Source organism: Vicia villosa, linkage group LG5, assembly GCF_029867415.1.
Source record: "Vicia villosa cultivar HV-30 ecotype Madison, WI linkage group LG5, Vvil1.0, whole genome shotgun sequence".
Lineage (NCBI taxonomy): Eukaryota > Viridiplantae > Streptophyta > Magnoliopsida > Fabales > Fabaceae > Vicia > Vicia villosa.
Window position 1 is genome coordinate 16,674,792 of NC_081184.1, and position 20,781 is coordinate 16,695,572.

The window sequence follows — 20,781 nt, forward strand, 5'->3', positions numbered from 1 at the left end:
TTTTTCTATAAGTGAAGAGAGTGAGGACAGTTTCTTCCCATGTGCCATTCTGTACACTGCACCCCAAAACCTCATTGATTCCTTTCTGGTTATATCAGACCTACCCATCTCATTATCCATAAACAGGACAAAACTCCACCAACTGCCTTTAAACCTTTCTTACACAAATATAGGATCTCCTTATTCTTTACACATTCATATCTTCAATATTATACATCCCATTTTTCACCTTCATAGTGAGTCATATCTGAATTCGAATTTAGGGTTGACAAACGGACATACTTTTCGCTATGTACAAGTAAGTATGTAAAAATTAAGATGGGGCATGACACAAATAATTAAGGGTATATACCTAAACTTTGCATCTTTAAAAATTAAAAGTTATATAAAATGTTGTTAATGCTCGCACTTGTAAAAAACTGAAGAAAAAAAAAAGAGGTGAGACGGGTGAATATATTAAAGGGTGAGAGACTAAAACCTTTATGCGTTTCGAAAAAAACACAGACAAATCAAACATGTTTGATGGATAAGTTTTTAATTAAGATGAAATATATCTCTTCCCATCTCATCTCATGCAAGTACTCTTAAATTTTTAAGAATTAATTTATGCTTTAATATAGATTTAAATTATTTTTAAAAATAATTTTTAATTAACTTAATTTAAAAGAAAAAGTAAATTGTCTTTCTCTCTCTTGAATTTTTCATCTATATAAACATTTAAAGTTATAAAATCATATTACCAAGCTGATAGAGATTAGTTTCCATCCAAACTAATAAATATTTCACTCCTATATTTACCAAAAAAAAATCATCATTTATTTCTATTCACATGCAATGCAAAATTCAGAAGAAAAAAAAGCAAATACACAAATAAAAAAAATGATTTCCTAACCCCCCTACCCCATTTCATGATTAAATATAATATCCTCATATATTTTAGCCTACAATGGAATTTCAATGTTGGTATGTCTTAAATTTTTCAATATTTGTGAATATATATGTGCATGTGAATGTGATAGCTACGTTTGAATGACCATGCTAGGTACACTAAACTTCATTTAAGTCAAAGGTAGTTTCAATCAAATTACTATTAAAGCTAAAGATCATAAAGAAGTAGCCAGAATGCTCTCCTTGTGTTTTGAAACAATTTATGCATTGAATTTGACAGGCTATAAGGTTGAATATTAGGGTTGATAGGGGAGTTGGAGTGGTCACTTTTCAACATTCTTTGTAATTAATTATTTGTCATTAAGTGAGTAATATTGTTTTCTTTATCTAGGTCTAGTTTTATCATAGACAATTCTATTTGAAAAGTCCATTCAACCACCCTTGATTCATTATATTTCATAACCAAGATATTGCCGTCACGGATGCGGTTGTAATTGCAGGTATTACAATTGTAATGATTGTAATTGTTGTGGCGTACATTGAGGGCGGTTGTTGCGTGGATATTAATATATATATTTTAGAAACTTTTAAAATTGATTTTAAATTACTCACTTGTGTCGTAATTATAAGAGAATTTTTTTTTTTTAAAATTTATTGAATAAAAATGTAGTTGAACAAAATATAATTTAAATAGATTGTTTATTCAATAAATTTAAAAAATACTTTTTTTTATTATAAAAATTAGAGAGAATATATCTGAAATATATTAAGATTTGAGATTTAAAATTGCGTTTATAGACTGCAATTTAAAATCATAAATGAAATTATTGTGTTAAAAAAGACCGGAAATCAAGCGGCTTAACACCTAAGTCATGATTGACAAACAAATACATAGAAATGAAAAAAAAAAATTAAAAACCGGTAGAGGTTCAACAATTTAACTCATATTTAACTTCAATACAATTTAATTTCAACCAAATTATAGAACAATCGAGGTCAGACCGATCAACGAGCCGATCAGTTTCTGATTCACCAGGTCAATTTAGTCCGATTTTTAAAACATTATTTAAAACCGTCCTAATCAATGTGTCATGGAAGACTAAAACGTAAACACTTCCTATAAAAATTTGATTACTTAATTTGTCCTATTTTGGTTATATTCTATACCTATTATGTTAAACTAAACAACACTTGATTCGTTGCGTATAGATATACACAAGAAGAACAAACCAAAACAATGAGTTAATTAATTTATCATTTTCCATAATCCTCACATAAAACACAAGAAAAAACAAGCATTTGCGTAATCAGCGCCTGTGAGTATTTGTTGGAATAATTGATATTCTCAGAGAGAGATTATTATAATGCAAAAAGCATATTATCTTTTCAATTTTTTTAAAAGGGTTTTTGATTCCATAGTAGGTGGCAAAGTTTTGGATTCATGTATGAGAAAAGGTAGCGGAAAAAAAGGTGAAAGAGTGAAGTTAAGCAAATGGATTTGTATGAGAATAATTACAAATGTAAAGGGAATCAATGTTGGGATGTATCTGACTTTATGCGGCTGTGAAAAGCTCAATAAGTGATTTTTTTTATAAGTTAGTTTGGTTTTCTGTCTCATGGAATGTCAGTAATCTAAAGTGCTGGATAGGGAAATGAGCTAGCTTGCAAGCAACATCATCTCATCACATTATCCCATGCAGATATTTTCTCGTATTCACAGCCGCGTTCTCTCATTCAATCAAGATCAGATGATTCAGATTCTAGATCGGTATTTTATTAGTGTATTCATACAGTCGAATTTGTTCACTTAAGATCAGATGATTCAGATTCCAGATCGGTATTTTATAAGTGTAAAATAAAAAATTAAACCTAATATTACTGATGTTCTGACTGCGTGAATGCCTAAGCAATCCCGCATGGAATTCAAATAATTCTCAATATACTTTATAAAAATTTTTACCCTAAGGTACATTCATTCTCTCTCTCTCTAAATTCTGCACAGTGATTAATTTCCACGTTGCTTTGATGTATATATATCAGAAGATGATGTCAACATGAACAAGTACTGTTGTCCACATGGAGAATAATGAGCTACACTACAAAGGATTAGTTTTGCTCCAAATTTAGAACTCTAGCTTTCAGTTTCTTCATTCATAATGGAAATAGAATAACTCTTCTGTGAAAATTTCTGGTTATGACACAATAGTTAATGATATTTCTCTATGGATATAGAAGATAAAGATCATAATGAATTCGAATATTTACCACTTGAGTTAACCCTATTTATTTTCGAAGAAATGCAAGAAAATAAAATAAATTACTAGATAAATACAAGCATATATAGTTGTATTTTTATATTAATAAAAACTTATTAGTCGGAAAATTATTGATGTATTGTTCTCGAAAGGATTAGTTTTTGTTTCGATTGAGACGTTGAAGAAGTATATTATGTCAGAGGTTCAGAGTTCGATCTCTGATAGTAATATTTTCCGATCTTCTTAACAAATTAACAACTAATATATATCTTAGAAAAATAATTATCGACGCGTTGAAAATTTTAATATACGATCTTATTAAATATCGACGGAAACATAAATTATAATGTCATGATGATGAATTTTCAGTCAATCAAAATAATTCAACTTTTGTCTATATAGTTACTGTAAATGTTATCATGACAAACAACTTTGCAGATATCTGAATCTGAAACCCTTTTTGATGGAAAAAACAAATCAAACATCTTTATAAAGTAAAGAAATTAAGAAAAAGTAAACACAAACAACAACATGCTATGAACATAAGAGAAGAAGAATCTATATTCATTAGGAAAATTTGAAGAATTTTCTTTCTATATATGCTACTATAAAGTACTATTATACCTTGGATCTTGTACCAAGCCTTAACTCCAGATCTAGCTCTTCAATTGAATTAGGGCTAAACTCGAACATCTTTGCTTGGATATTTTGTTGATTATGATCAAAAGTGCTTTTTGAGTTTGAGAATAATTGATTTGATGAAGAATCTATTTTCATCCTCTTCTTGCAATTCATCACATCTTCTTCAAGTGGATGAGCTCTACACAAAACCAAATTCAAGCTCATTGATAAATCACTTTCATCATCATTTTCCCTTTTACCTCTTAACCTAGAATCCAATATTCCCTTGGAGACTTTTTCATCAAGAATATTATCATTATCAACTTCTCGTTGAAACTTCGGCGAACATAACCTATCGTCTCGAGGTAAGTTCAACCATGATTCCGAGGACGAAATTAGGGTTTCATCTCTGAATAAATCCTTAGAGCCTGAGGAGAGATCGAGACGAGAATTAGGGCTAGTTTTCTCATAAACCAAACCACAAAGAGGTGGATTAGGGAAGAGGTTACTATTATAAGCCAAATAGTTATGATCACTTTGAATAATCGGCTTTTGATGAAGAAGACGATGATTTTCGATTTCAACCTCGTGATGATGATGATGAAATAGAATTTGATCATTTGGTGCTTGTTGCTTTAGTCTTGCTCTATCTTTTCTATGAACATTCATATGTCCACCTAATGCTTGTGCTGACCTAAACTCTCTTCTACAAAAGCTACAAGAATATGATCTTGGAGGCCATATACATCCACCAAGTGAACCTGCAGCTGCATCTTCAGCAAAAGCTTGTTCTTCCCATGAATCACCATAACAAGAAGTAGAAGAAGAAGGAATAGTAACAATATTTGTATTAGAACTCATTGAGTATTTTCTCTTTGTTTGAATCCAACATTGATCCTGTTCCATTGATACAAAGATCACAAAAGCAATATTTATATATAAGACAAAGAAATTAATCAAAAGCTATATGAACTGGAATTACTATCTAGGGCTTATAAATAGATGAAGTATTGATTAAGAGAGTGTTTTGTTTTGTTTGGTTGAAGATATGTGTGATATGAAGTGTAGAATACTCTAACTTGGTTGTATTTTGGTGCATGATTAAACCAAACACTTTTGGTGTTTTTTGTGTTTGGTTTTGAAAAAGAGTCAAAGAGGGACACACACACTAACTTGCCCTTTTTTTCTGCATTTTTCTTAGTGAGGTGAAGATAAGCAAAAGCAGCCATGGATTTGAAAATTAGTAATGTGGGACCCAATGTTTTAACTATAGGTCTGATCGCATTACAATCACGTAAAGACTTTTGTGATTTCGATCAGTACACGTATTACGACGCTGATTACAGTCGTCGCGGTGTGAATTAAGTACAATTTACTATTTATCATAAAATCAATTACGATTACGTAAAGGCTTTTGCGATTTCGATTAGTACACATATTGCGACGCTGATTGCAGTCGTCGCGGTGTGAAATGAGTACAATTTATTATTTATCAGTGATAACAGTATCGATATCAAAATCTTCCGATTTTAAAACTTTGGTGGGACCTTTGATGTCTTACATATAATAACATGAGATGTGAGGTGGGGGTGGATAGAGTACAATATACTGACTTAACTTCAAAAAAAATCTGACTGCAATCTCATCAGGGCTTTGAGATCCAACAATGTGTTGTCCTTTTTGTTTTGAGGAAATTATGTCCTTTGGTTTTCATTTTTATTGTACATAGAACAAGTAGGGTTTTCATGTGTCCTTTTTATATTCTGAATAATAATAATAATAAAAAGATAATACTTCTTACAATAATGATACTAGTAGGGAATATTAAATTTATATATACATAGGAGGTATCGATCAATCCATAAATGAATAAATTATTTTATACAACTATAATTAATAATATGTTGGATATATGTGTGACAAGGAGTATTAACAATATTAGAGTAGAAAAAGTATATTTTTTTTAAGCGGATGGTATTATGTGGTCTAGATTATTTTGATGTAAAATAATTATTTTTTGTTGAGAAATTTTATTGGATAATTATTATATGTTTCTGATCATTAATTTGGTATGGAACTGGGTTCATGTCAATATTTTGAGTTTGAGAATTTTTTTATTAGACACAGAGCTGGACTCACTCAAGTACGTGGTTGGACGTCTAGGAATGTGTTGGGTTGGGGTGAAAAATGGACATTCCCACCTTGTAAAAGCTCTGAGAAAAATGGAGTAGGGGAAGACACTGCTCAGGGTGAGAATCTAAAACTTTGTTCATCCCTGAAAAAAATGAGGACGAAGTAGCACGACCCTCGGGCACTGCACATGTTAGCCTAATAATTACAAAAATTTGTTTTTTGGTTGTGTTGTTGTTTTGCTTTGTTGTGTTTGTTTTGGTCTAGTCTTTGTCAGGTTTGTTTTGGCCTAGTCTTTGTCAGCGTTGTTCTGGTACTCTTTTCCTTTATTCTCCTGATATTTACTACTACAAAAAAAATATTTTTAATTTCAAAACGTAAAATGCATTTTACCTCGGCTAAAGAAGAGAGGTAATAAATAAGGGTGTCATGAAAAATAACGACTTTATCCCTCACTTTTTAAAACACCGAGGAGAAAATGCTTATGCGTATGGATCCGGACCCCAAATTTTAAATTTTAAATCTGATTCATCACCTCCACTATTGGTAAAGATTTGATGTTGAATCCTTGTTTCATTGAAATATTGGAGAAGATAAAATGTTGGATGCAATATATTTCAGATCCCTTTTACATTAATTTGTTTATGATGTAAAACAAGAAAAGGGTTAGTTAAATGAATGAGTATATGATTATTGATGAACACCGTAAAAAAATTGATTATTGAAGAACACAAATCTTAAACACAATTTATTTTCTACTCTTGCAATCCATCGTAGAGAACTTTATTGAGTTTTTTACGCTTCAAAGTTTTCATGTTATATGTTTCGTTAACAATTATTGATATTCAAAATGTTTTTATAATGGATGTCAATTAGGTTTTACGCAGATCCCTATTGGGAATGTCTTGAGCGTTGATACTCGTGAAATTATCACGCCAAAATTATTTTCTCTGATCTGACAAAAGCCGAGGTAAAAAGTGTATAAGCTTTTTTTAACATTACATTGTTTACACAAAATATTAAATTACATTATTACAAAAAATGCAGTGCTATCATAGTAGTTGTTCTTAGAGAACAACACATATTTGCTCTAATCTAGAACATGTTGGAAAGATTTTGTGCTCATTATTTTAAAATTCTAAGGACTGCATGCATTCAACTTTTAACGGACTATCTTCCCTAAGTAAGGAATTATCTATTTCAAATTTGAAAAATGTTTTTTCTGCACTTGTAATCCATCACCAGCGAACTTTTCCAAACTTCTTTAAGTTCCAAGATTTCATTATTTTGAGCAAATGTTATCAAGGCAAATGCTTTCAAAGAAAGATATAAAGTGATGGAAGTAGATAGTTTGTTGTGAATTGATGTCTTGTCAATATTTTGAGTATTGTTCCCTTAAGAATGTCAATATTGTCTTTATATGCACAAAAATTATTTTGTTAAATCTCATTTATGGGAGATTTTAATTTTGTTGATGATGTTTTATTTCTCCATTTGTGAAAAGATCGATTACTTTAATATTGTATTGGAATTAATAATTTTTTTTGACAAAAGGATTTAAGAATTTTATGCAAATAAAAGATGGTGAATATGTATCTCGTCAAAAATCATTTCTCTCACCTGATGAAAGAGTTCATCATTGATGTTTTCCTCATTAAAAATTTGTTTCATAGGAATGAGCGTGTCACTTTATTACATGGTCGTACTTAAATTAATTGAAGTTGTAACGAAGTTTTACCAAATTAAAAATTCAGAAAACACCTAATTATTTGTAGTTTTCAAGCTTGTTAGTATGTTTAGTGGGCTTTCCTCTTCACCCTGTCAAATCTCAATAGGTAATCTCCTTTTTTCCTTCAAAGTTTGTTCGTAGTTTAAGTTGGCAATGTCTTGTGCGCATTTGAAAATGTCTAAATTCACTTTAGAAGATGGTGCATGATAAGTGTGAAATTTATCTAAGTATCACTTTAAAACAACAATTATGAAATTACGGGTGTATTTGTTTCGGTGTTAAAAAAAAAATTCTTAGAAAGTAAGACAGAAAATGTTAGAGATTAGGTGTGATAATCCTGGATATCTTCAAGAATCGTGTTCGTTCACTTTCCGAACAAAGTATTTCGACCCTATTCTTGTCTGGGTTCACGAAATCTTTGCGGGGATAATTCTTGAAGAACAATCTGTTTCTGACAATGGAGAACAGATCAGAATGTAGAGAGGAAGTATGTAATTTCATATATCAAATCGAGACCAAAAGACTCCTTATATAGGAGACCAATAATAGAAACGAACAGACACACCTTTTCGGAAAACAGTTATGTCTGTTGGAACGGGTGCAACTATTCAAACGAATCGTTATGTCCGTTGGGAACGGGTGCAACTATTCAAACAAAACGTTGTGCCCGTTTCTATTATTCATATTCAATTACGCGTTTGGCTCGACGAGCGTGCACTCCGCACTACCCTAACTCGTTTCAAACTTAACGCATAATTGCATTGGCCTATAGTAAATCACATTACTACCAAAATGCACTGATGATACTAAAATCACCAACAAACTCCCCCCATTTTAGTATAATCCTTGATTTACTTTACAGGTATAACGATCAAACAAATGCATAGAAGAAAATGTCTTACGATTGAATTTTCATCTTAGTACAAATACACATTCCAAATATTCGAAAATCGGGGTGTCATAATGATTGAACCCGTCAATCCATTTGAATATCTAAAGATATAGTACACATATGTTTCTTACAATACTCTACTATTCATACTTGACACTTTACAAGCCATGTGTCCTTATCCATTAATAAGCATATAGGAAGCCAAGTCCAAGCTTCTTGAAGCGGCAAAACTTCATGCTCACATAGGTGATCCTTTTAATCTTGCACCTGCATTTGCAATTTTTCAAAAGAACCATTAAGAAGATATACTTCAACCTAGCCATCACTTGCAGGTCTGAGCACATTGGGAAGATAAACACAATTGCTCCAATCTTTAACTATGATCTTTCCACATTGAATTCTGCTTCTAACGTTGTATTATAAGGGAATTGGGTATACCATAACTAATAGATTTAAATGGACTTTAATCCCATCCCAATTACCGACTTCTTCACTAAGTCTCTAGCTAACCCCTTCGTCAAGTGGTCAGCTAAGTTTTGTTGCGACCGAACAAACTCAATAGATACCACCCCATTCATGATTAATTCCCTAATCATACTATGTCTAATACCCAAATGTCTAGACTTTCCATTGTATATTTGACTACATGCTTTAGCCAGTGTGGCACTGCTATCACAACAGATATAAATTGGTGATATCGGTTTAGGCCATATCGGAATCTCATATACCAAGTTCCTTAGCCATTATGCTTCTTTACCAGCAGCAACTAATGCTACAAACTCAGATTCCATCGTGGAACTAGTTATACATGTTTGCTTCTTGGAAGCCCATGAGATGGCACCTCCCCCAAGCAAGGACACCCATCCACTTGTAGAGGATGAATCTTCAACATTATTTATCCAACTAGCATCCGAATAACCCTCTAACACCGAAGGAAATCCCATATATGACAATCCATAATTCATAGTATCCTTCAAGTACTTGAATACCCTAGTTATCGCATGTCAATGATGTCTACTAGGATTACTAGTAAATCTGCTCAACTTTCCATCCGCATAAGCAATATCCGGTCTAGTGCTAATCATAGCATACATCAAAGAGCCTATAGCTCTTGAGTATTCGAGTTGATCCACAGGTTTACCTGTATTTGGCATAAGCTTTTCTCCCGGATCCATGGAAGTACTTACTGGAGAACAATTTTTATAATTTGAACTTCTTGGGTATTTTCTCGATGTAATGAGATTGCGTAATTACAATCCCCTTATTCTCCCGTTTAATCTTAATACCAAGAATAACGTCTGCTTCTCCCATATCCTTCATGGAGAACTTTGATGACAAGAAATTCTTTGTTTTATCAACTTGATTTTGGTCGGTGCCAAAGATCAACATGTCATCAACATATAGACAAATGAAAACTCCTTTACCGGATGTATCAAATTTGCTATATACACATTTGTCAGCTTGGTTTAGAATGAAACCATTAGACAAAACAACCTCATCAAACTTTTGATGCCACTGCTTCGGAGCTTGTTTCAGCCCATACAACGACTTAACTAGCTTACACACTTTATGCTCATTACTAGGCATTACAAAACCTTCAGGTTGCTTCATATACACTTCTTCTTCCAAATCACCATTCAGAAATGCTATTTTGACATCCATTTGATGAATCCCTAGATTATGAATAGCCGCCAAGGCAATGAACAATCTAATAGTAATGATACGGGCAACTGGAGCATAGGTATCGAAATAAACAATCCCTTCTTTTTGTCTGAAGCCTTTGGTTACTAATCAATTCTTGTAGATGTTTAATGTACCATCACTATGATTCTTTCTTCTAAACATCCATTTGCATCCAATAGATCTTGATCTTTTAAGTAGATCGACAAGTTCTCAAATATGGTTTAACATTGTTGAATCCATTTCGTCTTTGATATCATCCTTCCAAGAGAAGTCCATTGAAGTTACTTCTTCATTGTAATTCTTAGGACCATCTTTCACTTGAAGAGTAATAGGAATATTACGAACAAAATTTTCACTATTTTCTTCTATTAGATAAAAGATATATGTCAACAATCAATTTTGTTCGGTCCTAGATCCTTAGCCTTTCAGACTTTCTACTTATTCTAAGTTTGATTTGTTTTTCAACAATCATTGACGAACTTTTGATTTGTGTTTTCAACAATCCACAGAGAACTTTCTTCACAAGGTTCTTCATTTGTCGAAAACTTGAATTCCTTATCCTCCACGATAAGGTTCTCAAAATTTCACATCTCCGAATTTAATAATTATATTAGACTCCAAATGCATAAGTCTATATAAATCATGATTTATTTTCGGATGATCTTTATATACCTTATATTAATAAGTCTCATTGAGCCCATTCATATAATTTACATGCAAGTATATATCACAAATCAATATTCTTAATTATTCAAATTCACATACTTGAATGGCTTATAAATTGTGTATGTAAAATTTAATTTCACAAATATTACTTTTAATATATTACACATGGATTTAGAGCATCATATAAATATTATAATTTTAATATAATTATGTGCCTTTTATTATACAAGAAAAAGAAAACACGAGTGCAATATTTTTTTCATAAAAGTTGCAGCCACTGATTTAAACAAAAACATAATTTAAAATCACATAAAAGTCCAGTTTTTATAACAATTGTTTAAATGGTACAAGATGGAAATGTATTGGTCCAGCAACCACATGTTGCGAGTCTGAACCTTGCTAATTAATGTTCATACTATTTATTTTAAATTCTGCACGAATAAATAACGTTTATATGTCGTTTGACATTCAAAATGGATACCAACAGTTGTATTGTTTAAGTTGGCTAAGTAACAGCCGTTTACCAATTTCATTAAAATTGACACAACTAGAAACGAAAAGGTTAATAGAAACGACCTTTAAAAATGGGCAATCTGATGGCCCATTGATAATATCACCAAGATTTTCAATATAAATAATCAAGACTTTTAATACCAACAGTCAGAAATTTTTATATTTCAACTTGATATTATGATTTTTTATAACTTTATGAATTTCTATAAGAAAAATTAAAACGTACCCGGTTTATGATGTAAATTTTTCGTGTGTTCATCATATGTAAATTGTCCTTGAAACTTGTCCAATTTTCCGAAACTTTTAGTCATCTCCTTGACGGTGCTTCCTCCTCGAGCCATGATTATCAGAAAGATTACTTTGTTCGTTTGTTAGATATATGGTATGATAATCCTGGATATCTTCAAGAATCGTGTTCGTTCACTTTCCGAACAAAGTATTTCGACCCTATTCTTGTCTGGGTTCACGAAATCTTTGCGGGGATAATTCTTGAAGAACAATCTGTTTCTGACAATGGAGAACAGATCAGAATGTAGAGAGGAAGTATGTAATTTCATATATCAAATCGAGACCAAAAGACTCCTTATATAGGAGACCAATAATAGAAACGAACAGACACACCTTTTCGGAAAACAGTTATGTCTGTTGGAACGGGTGCAACTATTCAAACGAATCGTTATGTCCGTTGGGAACGGGTGCAACTATTCAAACAAAACGTTGTGCCCGTTTCTATTATTCATATTCAATTACGCGTTTGGCTCGACGAGCGTGCACTCCGCACTACCCTAACTCGTTTCAAACTTAACGCATAATTGCATTGGCCTATAGTAAATCACATTACTACCAAAATGCACTGATGATACTAAAATCACCAACAAACTCCCCCCATTTTAGTATAATCCTTGATTTACTTTACAGGTATAACGATCAAACAAATGCATAGAAGAAAATGTCTTACGATTGAATTTTCATCTTAGTACAAATACACATTCCAAATATTCGAAAATCGGGGTGTCATAATGATTGAACCCGTCAATCCATTTGAATATCTAAAGATATAGTACACATATGTTTCTTACAATACTCTACTATTCATACTTGACACTTTACAAGCCATGTGTCCTTATCCATTAATAAGCATATAGGAAGCCAAGTCCAAGCTTCTTGAAGCGGCAAAACTTCATGCTCACATAGGTGATCCTTTTAATCTTGCACCTGCATTTGCAATTTTTCAAAAGAACCATTAAGAAGATATACTTCAACCTAGCCATCACTTGCAGGTCTGAGCACATTGGGAAGATAAACACAATTGCTCCAATCTTTAACTATGATCTTTCCACATTGAATTCTGCTTCTAACGTTGTATTATAAGGGAATTGGGTATACCATAACTAATAGATTTAAATGGACTTTAATCCCATCCCAATTACCGACTTCTTCACTAAGTCTCTAGCTAACCCCTTCGTCAAGTGGTCAGCTAAGTTTTGTTGCGACCGAACAAACTCAATAGATACCACCCCATTCATGATTAATTCCCTAATCATACTATGTCTAATACCCAAATGTCTAGACTTTCCATTGTATATTTGACTACATGCTTTAGCCAGTGTGGCACTGCTATCACAACAGATATAAATTGGTGATATCGGTTTAGGCCATATCGGAATCTCATATACCAAGTTCCTTAGCCATTATGCTTCTTTACCAGCAGCAACTAATGCTACAAACTCAGATTCCATCGTGGAACTAGTTATACATGTTTGCTTCTTGGAAGCCCATGAGATGGCACCTCCCCCAAGCAAGGACACCCATCCACTTGTAGAGGATGAATCTTCAACATTATTTATCCAACTAGCATCCGAATAACCCTCTAACACCGAAGGAAATCCCATATATGACAATCCATAATTCATAGTATCCTTCAAGTACTTGAATACCCTAGTTATCGCATGTCAATGATGTCTACTAGGATTACTAGTAAATCTGCTCAACTTTCCATCCGCATAAGCAATATCCGGTCTAGTGCTAATCATAGCATACATCAAAGAGCCTATAGCTCTTGAGTATTCGAGTTGATCCACAGGTTTACCTGTATTTGGCATAAGCTTTTCTCCCGGATCCATGGAAGTACTTACTGGAGAACAATTTTTATAATTTGAACTTCTTGGGTATTTTCTCGATGTAATGAGATTGCGTAATTACAATCCCCTTATTCTCCCGTTTAATCTTAATACCAAGAATAACGTCTGCTTCTCCCATATCCTTCATGGAGAACTTTGATGACAAGAAATTCTTTGTTTTATCAACTTGATTTTGGTCGGTGCCAAAGATCAACATGTCATCAACATATAGACAAATGAAAACTCCTTTACCGGATGTATCAAATTTGCTATATACACATTTGTCAGCTTGGTTTAGAATGAAACCATTAGACAAAACAACCTCATCAAACTTTTGATGCCACTGCTTCGGAGCTTGTTTCAGCCCATACAACGACTTAACTAGCTTACACACTTTATGCTCATTACTAGGCATTACAAAACCTTCAGGTTGCTTCATATACACTTCTTCTTCCAAATCACCATTCAGAAATGCTATTTTGACATCCATTTGATGAATCCCTAGATTATGAATAGCCGCCAAGGCAATGAACAATCTAATAGTAATGATACGGGCAACTGGAGCATAGGTATCGAAATAAACAATCCCTTCTTTTTGTCTGAAGCCTTTGGTTACTAATCAATTCTTGTAGATGTTTAATGTACCATCACTATGATTCTTTCTTCTAAACATCCATTTGCATCCAATAGATCTTGATCTTTTAAGTAGATCGACAAGTTCTCAAATATGGTTTAACATTGTTGAATCCATTTCGTCTTTGATATCATCCTTCCAAGAGAAGTCCATTGAAGTTACTTCTTCATTGTAATTCTTAGGACCATCTTTCACTTGAAGAGTAATAGGAATATTACGAACAAAATTTTCACTATTTTCTTCTATTAGATAAAAGATATATGTCAACAATCAATTTTGTTCGGTCCTAGATCCTTAGCCTTTCAGACTTTCTACTTATTCTAAGTTTGATTTGTTTTTCAACAATCATTGACGAACTTTTGATTTGTGTTTTCAACAATCCACAGAGAACTTTCTTCACAAGGTTCTTCATTTGTCGAAAACTTGAATTCCTTATCCTCCACGATAAGGTTCTCAAAATTTCACATCTCCGAATTTAATAATTATATTAGACTCCAAATGCATAAGTCTATATAAATCATGATTTATTTTCGGATGATCTTTATATACCTTATATTAATAAGTCTCATTGAGCCCATTCATATAATTTACATGCAAGTATATATCACAAATCAATATTCTTAATTATTCAAATTCACATACTTGAATGGCTTATAAATTGTGTATGTAAAATTTAATTTCACAAATATTACTTTTAATATATTACACATGGATTTAGAGCATCATATAAATATTATAATTTTAATATAATTATGTGCCTTTTATTATACAAGAAAAAGAAAACACGAGTGCAATATTTTTTTCATAAAAGTTGCAGCCACTGATTTAAACAAAAACATAATTTAAAATCACATAAAAGTCCAGTTTTTATAACAATTGTTTAAATGGTACAAGATGGAAATGTATTGGTCCAGCAACCACATGTTGCGAGTCTGAACCTTGCTAATTAATGTTCATACTATTTATTTTAAATTCTGCACGAATAAATAACGTTTATATGTCGTTTGACATTCAAAATGGATACCAACAGTTGTATTGTTTAAGTTGGCTAAGTAACAGCCGTTTACCAATTTCATTAAAATTGACACAACTAGAAACGAAAAGGTTAATAGAAACGACCTTTAAAAATGGGCAATCTGATGGCCCATTGATAATATCACCAAGATTTTCAATATAAATAATCAAGACTTTTAATACCAACAGTCAGAAATTTTTATATTTCAACTTGATATTATGATTTTTTATAACTTTATGAATTTCTATAAGAAAAATTAAAACGTACCCGGTTTATGATGTAAATTTTTCGTGTGTTCATCATATGTAAATTGTCCTTGAAACTTGTCCAATTTTCCGAAACTTTTAGTCATCTCCTTGACGGTGCTTCCTCCTCGAGCCATGATTATCAGAAAGATTACTTTGTTCGTTTGTTAGATATATGGTATGATAATCCTGGATATCTTCAAGAATCGTGTTCGTTCACTTTCCGAACAAAGTATTTCGACCCTATTCTTGTCTGGGTTCACGAAATCTTTGCGGGGATAATTCTTGAAGAACAATCTGTTTCTGACAATGGAGAACAGATCAGAATGTAGAGAGGAAGTATGTAATTTCATATATCAAATCGAGACCAAAAGACTCCTTATATAGGAGACCAATAATAGAAACGAACAGACACACCTTTTCGGAAAACAGTTATGTCTGTTGGAACGGGTGCAACTATTCAAACGAATCGTTATGTCCGTTGGGAACGGGTGCAACTATTCAAACAAAACGTTGTGCCCGTTTCTATTATTCATATTCAATTACGCGTTTGGCTCGACGAGCGTGCACTCCGCACTACCCTAACTCGTTTCAAACTTAACGCATAATTGCATTGGCCTATAGTAAATCACATTACTACCAAAATGCACTGATGATACTAAAATCACCAACAGAAAATAATTATTTTTATGTTTGGTAGATGGGAAAGAAAAAAAAATACCTTGAAATAAATAATACTCAAGAAACTATTTAATCCACGGTCTACCCATTTTTATTCCCATGGAACTAAGCTGGGAACAATATATTCCTGGAAATAAATTTGTTATGTTCTACATGTGTGTTTCTATTGCATATATAATTTTTCGAACATCGTTACCGCATATCAAACATTACCGTCTCTATAGCACTACAGCCATGTATCGAACATGATTGTTTCTCGAACAATGTCATTGCGTTATGAACATTGATTTGTGTAAAACACAGTGGCATATCCAACACGTTCGTTCGTCGTGTAAAACATCGCTTTTGTGTATTAAGCATTGTGGAGTATAGAACACCGCTGCCATGTATCAAACATGATTGTGTGTCAAACACTTGTTATGTTTAGGAAACTGTTGTGTATCCAACACAGTCACCATGTAGAACACCGTTATTACGTATTAAACACTGCATAGTGTAGAATACCGCTGCCACATATGATTATGTTTCAAACACTATCATCGCGTTATGAACGTTTTTGTGTGTAGAAAACTTTTGTGTATCCAACATGATCGCCGTGTAGACAACCACTTTTGCATATTGAAAACTGCTAAGGGTAAAACATTGTTGCCATGTATCAAACATGATTATGTGTCGAACACCCTCATGTTGTGTGTAGAACCCTTTTGTGTGTCAAACCCGATCTTAGTGTTGAACATAATTTTTGCATATTGAACATTTTGGAGTGTAGAACACCTCTGCCACGTATCAAACACTGCTGACTCATATGAAATGTTGTTGTGTGTAGAACACCATTGTATGTCAGATAATAAAGAGTTTTATTCTATCTGAAATGTCTATAAATAGATCATAATCACCCTTTTTATGTTTTGTCACATACTTGATGTATTTTATATACTTATGTATTTGATGATAATTCATGTTTAATACTTTTTATTGAATTAACTTTTGTTCATTTGAAAAATATTGTAGTCAGTGTAAAGAAACTTTTCGCAAATAAGTAATTTAAGTTTTGATCATGGCTCATTTGATGGAAGCTCGTGAGAGGAAGAAAAGGATAATAATAATATTGATCATGCATCGATGCTGAATTTATTTACTTTGATGACAATGATGTTATGCTATTTTTCTCTAAGTAATCGTTTGAAAAAGAGAAAAAGGTCATAGGATTGTTATGAAAGAAGTTTAGTCATAGAAGTGCATTTTTTGATAATTATTTACACAAGTGATGTGGCGTGTATTGAGAATACGAGGATGGATATGGCCGCTTTTCATAAACTATGTGAGATGTTGAAAGGTATTGGTGGATTAGTTCCTACTCGACATATGTGCGTTGAGGAGTTAGTGGCTATGTTTTTACACATATTGGCTCATCATGTTAAGAATAGAATGATTAGAAGACAATTTGTTAGGTCTGGTGAAACGATTAGTAGGAATTTCATGAATGTTCTACTAGCTCTTCTAAAGTGCCACAAGGAATTGTTAAAACAACCTCAACCGATTTTGGATAACAATATTGATGAAAGATGGAAATACTTCAAGGTATGAGGTTAAATTCAAATGTCCATAATTTTTGTAACAGTACGTGACTTAATCTTCAATTTCGAAGCAATGACATTTGTACCAATGCCAATTTATAGAATTGATTAGGAGCTCTTGACGACACTTACATCAAGGTCAGTGTGCCTGAAGCTGATAAATGTAGATTTAGAACAAGGAAGGGTGATATAGCGACAAACGTGTTAGGAGTATGTTCACCAGATTTGCAATTTATATATGTATTGCCTGGGTGGGAGGGTTCATCAGCCGATTCTAGAGTCCTTAGAGATGCTATTTCTCGACCAAATGGACTAAGAGTTCCTCAAGGTATATCATATTAAATTCACATTAACATAAAACACGCCTTTCATATTTATAGGATAATAACTTTAGTTTTATTGGTGATAAGATATTATTATTTATGTGATGATGGATACATGAACAAGGAAGGTTTTCTTACCCCATATAGAGGTCAACAGTATCACCTCAATGAATGGAGGAATGGCTTACAACCGGCTACACCTAAAGAGTTTTTCAATATGAAACATTCATCAGCTAGAAATTTCATAGAAAGATGTTTTGGACTTTTGAAGGGACGTTGGGCTATATTGACAGAGAAGTCATTCTACCCTTTGAAAACTCAAATAAGAATTATAACAGCTTGTTGTCTTCTATATAATCATTTTCGAATCGAAATGACACGAGATCCATTAGAAAGGGATTTAAGAGATGTTGAACCCTCTAACGAATTCATGTCTGGGGAAATGATAATTGTTGTGGAGCCAAGTAATGAATGGAGTCAATGGAGAGATAATTTAGCATTGGAAAACTTTAATAAATGGAGAAGTGGAAGTCATCAATAAATTTTGTGTTTCTCATTTGTCTTTTCTATTTTGTATGATTAATTTATAATAATTCTATTGTTGACTTCAAATAAAAAATTTCATTATAGAAATTACTATTCACCCTGATACTAATGTTTTCTTAGCAGTATTGTTGGTTTATATATAACTGTTAGTTCCTACAGATCCAATTTTAAAATAAATGCAACACAATAAAGGCTACATTTTTTAAACTTACCATGTTAGTTTTTAAGTTTAGATAGATGGACAAGTCATCTGAAAACCAAAATGCAAAAGGCTCAAAGCGGCAGTGGACAACAGAGGAAGATGTTATATTAGTTGAAGGTTTATTACAACTAGTGGATGATGGTTAGAAGGCAGATGCATGCACATTTAAATTGGGATATACTAAAGTGTTAGAAAAGTATCTTCATAAAAAAATCCAAACTGCACATTAAAAGATAACCCTCACATTGAATCGAGAGTGAAACGTCTAAAATCACAATATTCAGCAACGAACCTGAATATTGAAGGAGCTGAGATTTGAACCCTTTAACTCCTGGTACATTTCACTACAGTTTTAATATTCACTATAGTGAAATATCTTTTAGTAAAAACAAAAAAAAAGTGCCAAAAAATGAGATTCCACCATGATTAATGAAAGGTCGTTGTAATATTGTTTGACGAAAGGAGTTTTTCCTAGTAATGGCGATTCATACCAAATAGGAAAGCTAAATTCAATTCCTAATCAATTAAGGAGCAAGTTCGTCTCCTAATCAACTAGAAAGCCAATTTATTGAGTAAAGAGCGAACCTGAATTAGGGTTGTCTTTTCTGACTTAATTTAATCGATTAGCTTGTTATTATTAATCAATTAGAGAGAGTCCATATCCATGGATTGTTATCTTTTTTAGCTGATTTTTTCTTATATAAAGAAGTCATGTGCTCACTTCTAAAGCACAATTGTTTTGAACTATCTACTTTCTTATCTCTCTTATTCTCCTTCTAAAATAATTATATCTTAACAAATTTTCTTAGTGTAGAGAGAGTGAAAAACTTACTTTATGAGTTGTGTATTTTTGTTGATCATCTTAATTGTTTTTATTCAAGATCTTAGTTCTCTCGTGCATTTGTAATTGACTTGGAGTTTGAAAGCTAAACGTGTAACAAGCATAGTGTAAGGAAGGTAGTTGGGTTAATCTTGTGTAAAAGCTCAAGTTGTTGATATTGAAAATCTCAAGAGGAAACTCTTGGGGGTTGAAGAAGGCCGCGTTGTTTAAATTCTAACCAGTATGATATCCGATGTGATCTCTCTAAATACATCACTTTAATTTCTCTATTTTATTTTTTATTGTCTAAATATTGGTTTCTACCCTCCTTTCTTAAAATAAATGAACTTATAAATAATCTATTGCATAAAAAATTTAAAAACCAAATATCACAATCAATCCCCTTTTCTAGTGTTTAGAGTCTCTTGTTCAACAATGGAAATTATAATCTAACTGTTATTTTAATACTTATCATCTTAGGAGGTATGAATTGATTAAAAGGATTCACAAACCAGGCTCTATCCTTCAATGGAGAAGATTGTGCTTATTGAAAAGAAAATGTGAGAATCTTTATAAAAATGTTCTATTATAATATCTGGACTTCTATTAAAAAAATGGTCCTTTTTTGCCACACATCTTGTTGATAGTGTTATGAAAAAAAACTAGATGATTCTAGAGGATAAGGAAAGGTGGATTATAGTTTTAAAGAAAAAAACTATTATCACCACCGCTCTCGGTATTGATGATTTTTTTCATGTTTATCCATGTGAATCTACTAAACAAAATGTGGAACACCCTTCTACTTACTTATGAATGAACAAGCGAAGTAACAAGGTCTAGAATGAACACGTTGATGAATGATAACAAATTATTTAAAAAGAAACCTGGGGAAAATATTCAAAATTTGGAAGAAAAAACATAATATTCATATTGCGAGTCATCCGAGTACTCTAGGAAAATGTTTTCTAAATCAAGATTTGATTAACAAAGACGTTAGATGATTAATCTATATCTAACTTAATAAAGTTACTGCAATTTATGATTCTAAAGACTTTTATTCTATGGATTTGGCTACCTTCTTTAGAAAATTACAAGAACATAAAGTGAAACTAAAAAGGATAACTACGACTGAAGAAGATGACGAAAAGAAGAAAACTCTTGCACTAAAAGTAACATAGGCCAGAGACATGGATTCAAAAGATAAAGAGCGCCACAATGAAATTGTAGAAGACATGGATCTC

The 20,781-nt window shown here is 32.3% G+C and overlaps 2 protein-coding genes across 2 annotated transcripts; one reads left to right on the top strand and one right to left on the bottom strand.

The window, feature by feature from the left end:
- Window positions 1-807: 807 nt before the first annotated feature.
- LOC131606353 (zinc finger protein 10-like) lies at window positions 808-4,948 on the bottom strand. The gene is made up of 2 exons (XM_058878599.1): window positions 3,768-4,948; window positions 808-3,591 (listed from the first exon to the last, which is right to left on the bottom strand). Exons 1-2 carry the CDS (start codon window positions 4,668-4,670, stop codon window positions 3,538-3,540), a joined length of 957 nt encoding a protein of 318 aa, XP_058734582.1. The 5' UTR covers window positions 4,671-4,948; the 3' UTR covers window positions 808-3,537.
- Window positions 4,949-17,365: 12,417 nt separating this feature from the next.
- LOC131604289 (uncharacterized) lies at window positions 17,366-18,513 on the top strand. The gene is made up of 3 exons (XM_058876739.1): window positions 17,366-17,653; window positions 17,788-17,977; window positions 18,101-18,513. Exons 1-3 carry the CDS (start codon window positions 17,366-17,368, stop codon window positions 18,511-18,513), a joined length of 891 nt encoding a protein of 296 aa, XP_058732722.1.
- Window positions 18,514-20,781: the final 2,268 nt, after the last annotated feature.